At 41.7% G+C, this 6,739-nt stretch overlaps 1 protein-coding gene across 5 annotated transcripts in view; it reads right to left on the bottom strand.

Annotated features, from left to right (window-relative positions):
• Positions 1-6,739, bottom strand: part of babam1 (BRISC and BRCA1 A complex member 1) — a 14,670-nt gene that overhangs the window by 2,403 nt on the left and 5,528 nt on the right. For 2 of the 5 annotated variants that reach the window (XM_048614351.1, XM_020525705.2), the window contains exons 5-6: positions 6,561-6,585; positions 4,865-4,994 (exon numbers count right to left, since the gene is read on the bottom strand). In XM_048614351.1, coding sequence (XP_048470308.1) covers positions 4,865-4,994; positions 6,561-6,585 — 155 coding nt within the window. The remainder of the gene's footprint in view (positions 1-4,864; positions 4,995-6,560; positions 6,586-6,739) is intronic. The other 3 variants (XM_048614347.1, XM_048614349.1, XM_048614350.1) reach the window with 3 other exon arrangements.

Raw genomic sequence — 6,739 nt, 5'->3', positions numbered from 1 at the left:
CCGAAACGTCAGCCTTCCTGCTCCTCTGATGCTGCTTGGCCTGCTGTGTTCATCCAGCTCCACACCTTGCTATCTCAGATTCTCCAGCATCTGCAGTTCCTACTTTCTCTGAAACTCATTCGACCCAGAATGTTTCACTAAAAGGACTGCAAACAATAAAAACAGAATCATTAGATTGTTACAGTAAAGTCAACCGTTCTGCCCACTGCATCTAGACTGGCTGTCTGAGTATTTTAACTTCGAGGCAGCCTCCTGCCTTTCCCAACACTGCACACTGCTTCTATTTAAATAATCCTCCATTGCCCCTCTTGAATGCCTGAATTGAACCTATCTCCATCACATTTCCAAGCAATGCATTCCATACCTTAACTACTTAGACCACAAAACCATAAGATATAGCCCATCAAATCTGTTCAATCTTCGATCATGACTAATATGTTTCTCAACCCCATGCTCTTGCCTTCTCCCCTTACCTTTGATCCCCTCACTAATCAGGAACCTATCTACCTCAGTCTTAAAGACAACGACTTGGCTCTATAGCCTTCTGCGGCAATGAGTTCCACAGATTCACCACCCTCTGGCTGAAGAAATTCCGTCTAATGTCAGTTTTAAAGGATCGTCTCTTCACTCTGAGGCTGTGCCCTCAGGTTCCAGCCTCTCCTACTAACAGAAGCAGCTTCTCCACGTTCAACTTATCCAGGCCTCTCTGTATTCTGTAAGCTTCAATGAGATCCCCCTCATTCTTCTAAACTCCATCAAGTACAGACCCAGAGTCTTCAACCACTCCTCATAAGACAAGTCCTTCATCCCAGGGATCATTCTTGTGAAACTCTTCTGGACCTCCTCCACATCCGTCGCACCCTTCCTTAGATACAGGGCCCAAAACTGCTCACAATATTTCAAATGCAGTCTGACCAGAGGTTTATTCAGCTTCTGCAGCACATCCTTGCTCTTGTATTCTAGACCTCTCCAAATCAATAACAACATTACATTTTCCTTCCGAATTGCCAGCTGAACCTACGTGATGACCTGAACAGAATCCTGAACTAGAACTCTAACTCTTCACATTTCCGAAGGCTTTCTCCATTTAGAAAATAGTCTACCCCTTTATTCTTAACAAAGTGCATAATGTCATATTTTCCTACATTGCATTCCATCTGCCACTTCTTTGCCTACTCTCCTAGACTGCCCAAGTCCTTCTGCAGCCTCGTTGCTTCCTCAACACTACCTGTCCCTCCACTTATCTTTGTGTCATCTGCAAACATAGTAACAATGCCCTCAGTTCCTTCGCTCAAATCCTTAATGTATAACATGAATAGTTGTGGTCGCAACACTGACTCCTGCAGAACTCCACTAGTCACTGGCTGCCATCTTGAAAAAGACCCCTTTATCCCCACACTCTGCCTTCTGCCAGTTAGCCAATCCTCTATCCACGCCAGTACCTTGGCCCCAACACCATCGGCTCTTATCTTATTTGACAAGGTGCTGCACAGGAGCCTGCTAAAGGACTTCTGGGAATCCAAACAGATCATGTCCACTGGTTCTCCTTTGTCTAACTTGGTCATTAACCCCTCAAAGAATTCTAACAGATTTGTCAGGCATGACCTCCCTTTGATGAAGCTGTGCTGACTCCACCCTATTTTACCACATACTTCCAGGTACTCCGCAATCTCATCCTTAATAGTGAACTCTAAAATTTGAGAAAGGTTTTTCTTATCTCACATTTGCTTCGTTTGCAAATCGCTTTAAAACTGTGCCCTCTGGATTCAATCTGTTTTGGGGTGGGAACAGTTTTTCTCTATCTACTCTTTAGATGATTTTGAAAACGTCATTCAAATTTCGTCTTAACATTCTCTTCTACAAGGAAAACAATTCCAACTTCTCGAATCCTCCCTCATTACTGAAGTTGCTCATCCCTGGAAGCATTTTCTTAAACCACTTCTGCACATTTTCCCAATACATTCACATCCTTCGCACAACGTGTGCCCAGAACTGTACACAATACTCCAGCTGAGGTCTAACCTGTGTCCTGTATACTCTTCGTAACTTCCTAGCTATTGTGCTTTATATCCCTACTTACCTGACGAACGAGCGGTGCTTCAAAAAGCTTGTGATTTCAAATAAAGCCTGTTGGACTATAACCTGGTGTCATGCGACTTCTAACTTTGCCCCTATGTATGAAGCCTGGGATACTGTATGTTTTGTTAACATACCACTCTCAGCCCCGTTAAGTTAACTACATATTCACACAGATCTCTCTGCTCTTGCACATCTTTTAGAAAACATTCTGGAGTTCATTTGCAAATCAATTTGTTCACAAGTGAACACAATGCAGAACAACGGGAAAGCAGCCATTCATAAGTACGGGAAATGCTCATATGTCTTTAAAATTTAAAGCAATGTGTAGGTTCGCGTTTGTAAGTGCGAACATTTGTAAGTTGGACATTTGTAATTCAGGGACACTCTGTAGTGTCTGTCTATGCTCCTTACACCAAAGTGTATGACCTCACACTTCTCCACATTGCCATCTATCTGCCTACTCTACCAAGCTGCCAATATCCTTCTAAAGTTCTACACTGCCATCCTCAGAGTTTCCCAGTCTCTCAGGTTCTGTATTGCCCACAAACTTTGGAACTGTCCTCTGCATACCAAGATGGAGATCATTGACAAATGTATAACAGCAAAGACAAAGGTTCCAATACCAATGTCTAGGGAAAAGGAATATGAAGATAACTAGAAAGAAGCAACAATTTACCAGAATGCTGTTGGAGATGAATATTGAGACATATAGAACAAAGGGGAAGAAATGGGGTTGAACTACAAATTAGCTATAATCTAACTGAACGGCAGTGCAAACTAAAGGGACTGAATTGGGTCCTATTCTTATCGATATTGGAGATTCAGGATCTTGGGAGGTTTTTGAAACATGAATATAAAAGGCAACGTGGAATTACAGCATGGCACAGAAATAGGCCATTCGGCCCCAGCAGTCCATTCTGGTATTTATGCTTCTCTCAAACCTCCTTCCATCTTTCCTCATCTCAATCCATCATCATAATTTGGTGGCATACTGGGCAGTGAAGAAGGTTATCTAAGATTACAAAGAGATCTTGATCAATTGCGTCAATGGGCTGAGGAGTGGCAGGTGGAATTTAATTAGGATAGATGTGAGGTATTGTATTTTGGTAAAACAAACAAGGGCAGGACTCATACAATTAATGATACCCTGGGTAATGTTGTAGAATAGAGAGACCTAGGAGTTCAGTTTCATAATTCTTTGAAATTTGTTTCACACGTAGATAAGGTGGTTAAAAAGGTGTTTAGCACTCTTGCCTTCATTGCTCAGACCTTTGACTATAGGAGTTGGGACGTTATGTTGAGGTTGTACAGGACTTTGGTGAGGCCTCTTCTGGAATACTGTAAACAATTCTAGTCACTCTGTTATTGGAAGGATATTGTTAAATTGGAGAGGATGCAGAAAAGATTTATCAGGATTTTGCTGGGAATGGAAGGTTTAAGTTATAAAGATAGATTGAATCTTTTTTCACTGAAGCATAGGAGGTTGAGGGGTGACCTTATAGAGGTTTATAAAATCATGAGCGGCATGAATAGTGTGAAAGCAAAGGTCTTTTGCATTGGGTTGGGGAGTTCAAAACTAGATGGCATAGTTTTAAGGTGAGAGCAGAAAGATTTGAAAGGACTGAGAGGCAACCTCTTCACACAGAGGGTGGTTCGTATGTGGAATAAACTGCCAGAGGACATGGTAGATGCAGGTACAGTTGCATTTAAATGATATTTGGACAGGTACATGAATAGGAAAGGTTTAGAGGGATATGGGCCAAATGCAGACAAATGGGATTAGTTTGGTAAACTTAGTTGGCAGGACTAATTGAATTGAAGGGTCTGTTTTCGTGCTATATGACTCTGTTACTCTATTCCATGCTCCCTCATGGACTTGTCTAACTTCTCCATATCCTATAACTATATTAACACATTTACTACCCTGCGGTAGTAAGTTCCAGATTCTCATCACTCTTTGGATAAAGAAGTTTGTTCTCGGGGTTTTCTCAGGGACTACGTATATGGACAGCCTCTAGTTCTGCTCTTCCTGTAAAAGGAAACATTTCCCGTTTCCAATCCATCAAATCCTTCCACCATTCTAAAGACTTCAATTAGGTCACCCTTCCGAGATTTTTTAGTTCAAGAGCTGTGGGATCCAGCATGTTAATCCTTTCATAATACATAATCCCACACATTTCTGTTTTCAACCTCGAAATACTGGACACAGTATCCAAGTGTGGGCTAAACAAGGGTCAACTTAATTTTAGTATAACTTCCAGAGTTTCAATTCTATCCCTCTCAGAATAAAGCCTAGTACTTAGACTTTTTAATACAGTCTTGCTAAGCTCTTAATGATTTCTGTATTTAATACAAAATCCCTTTGTTTCTGTAACTGACTTTCCCCCTATTTCCAAGAACCTAGTGACCTCAGTCTTAAGGATGGACCATCCAGTGCCTTTTGCAGTCTGGGGTAGAGAATTCCTGATTCACAATCCGCGGAGTGAAGTCCCTAACCAAGGAAATCCTGAAGCACTTCACAGCTAATGAGGTACGTTTGAAATGCACTAATGCACGGAAAGGTGACAACCATAGCTATGCATACAGCAAGGTCCCACAAAGTCATGTGATCATTCTCCAGATAACCAATTTTCCTCCTCTAAACTCTTCTAGGAAGATTAGTCACCAATGAAGTCGCAGAAGTCCCAACGTTATTCAGCTAAATTTTGGCCGTGACTAGGGTGGGGAACAGAAACGTGAACAAGACAAGGTTCAAGCGGGAACAGAAAACTGCTTTGCTACTCACATTGAGCCGCTCGATGGAAATAGACTGTGGGTGGCAGGGTGTTCGAATGTAGACCAGGATCATTCGTATTATGTATGGTGGTGGGATAGTCTGAATATTTTCCGTTACTGGCAACTCAATCTTCTGCTGTCTGCAGGATTAGATTTTTGAGAAAAGATTTGATCAAAGCAATACACTCAAAGGAGGTAGATAAACAACCTGTGAGAGAGTGAGCCAGAATGGAGATAGCAGAACAAGAGTGTCAAAGCTCCACCAATGATCTCATGGCCTCTTCCCAAAATTGGGTGAGCATTGGGAAATTAAGCTGTTTGGCTGTGATTCCAACTCCAACTCCCACACAACAATGTCAAATAGCAGGTAGAACTCTCAATCTATATGTGGCTCAAGTGTCCATGATTCAATGCAAAGGCAGGAAATCATCACTGAAACATCACTCTATAGTATCTGATGCACTGTACATTTTCCATTGGGCTTTGCTAACACTGGCAACCTGCTTCTACAACTTTCCTCATACATCTTACATATTCTGCCATTGCTCAGTGGGTAGTACACTCTGGTTTCCAAAGATAGAAGGTATGGTTTCAAATTTAGAGATTCGAGGACAAAATCTTGGCTAATATCCAGTACAGTACCGGGGGAGTGCTGCACTGTCAGACGTGTTGTCTTTCTGATGAGTAATTAAACAAATGTCCCAACTAACACTCCTTCCCTAATGTCATTGTGGGTGTACCTACATCAAATGGACTGCAGCAGTTCAAGAAACCAGCTCACCAACACCTTTTCTAGGGCATTTACAGACGGGTAATAAATGCTGGCCCAGCCAGCAATGACCACATCCCACGAATAAATAATAAATAGACTGATGTAAAGGATAAAACCAACAACTGCGGATGCCGGAAATCTGAAACAAAAACAGAAATTGTTGGGGAACTTCAGCAGGTCTGGCAGTATCTGTGCAGATAAAACGGAGTTAACATTTCAGGTCCAGTAACACTTCATCAGCATTTGTTGCACATCCCTAATTACCTTCAAACTCATCGGTTTGCTCGGCTACGTGTACACATAGGTAAGGGCATTACTGAATTAGACAGGTTGTTACAACGATCGGTGGTAGTTTCATGGCCAGCATTACTAAACGAGCTTTACACTTATTAAACTAGATGTATTAAGTGAGTTTAAATTTCACCATCTGTCCCTGGGATTTGAACGTATATTCCTAGGGCCCGTCCTAGATTACTAGCTCAATAACATTACCACAAAGCCATCGTCACTCCATCATTATTATACCGCTGTTGCTAAGTACTTGCTCTCCACAACTTGCTGCTGTTTCACTTCCATTACAACAATCACTGGATTTCATTGGGTTTGGTCATTCTGAAGTTCTAAATGATGCGACAGAAATGCAAGCCTGTTTCTCATATGGTGTCTGCAGGAAGACACCTCCACCTGTCACCAGATTGCAGCTGGGAACATCCTATTCTGAAGGCAGCTTGAACCAGACTCAATTCCATGCTGATCAGTAAGCCCTGAAGTCAGCTTAATGTTTATCTTTTTAAATATTGAGATTGACCAGAACAAAACCAAATGATCAGTGGAAACTGAAACCAATACAGGAATCTCCACTCAGCCATTGAGTCAAAACTCACTGACAATTCCATACGGAGCTAAACTTCATGTAACAGTCTTTAGTACTCACATGAGTTTAAATAGTCCATCCAGATCTGAAAATAGAGTTTAAGGAAAATAACAAAGAATTACATATCAACAGAACAGAAAGTCCATTGAGTCCAAAAGGTTCATCATCCACATTTTACAATGATAGACCTGTCCCCATCAGTACTGTACCCCAGTGTTATACAGCGACAGACCTGTCCC

The sequence above is a fragment of the Rhincodon typus genome, chromosome 29 (genome assembly GCF_021869965.1).
Source record: "Rhincodon typus isolate 14 chromosome 29, sRhiTyp1.1, whole genome shotgun sequence".
NCBI classification, from domain to species: Eukaryota; Metazoa; Chordata; class Chondrichthyes; order Orectolobiformes; family Rhincodontidae; genus Rhincodon; species Rhincodon typus.
The sequence above is the reverse complement of the archived record's forward strand: the minus strand, read 5'-3'. Positions and strand labels throughout refer to the sequence as shown.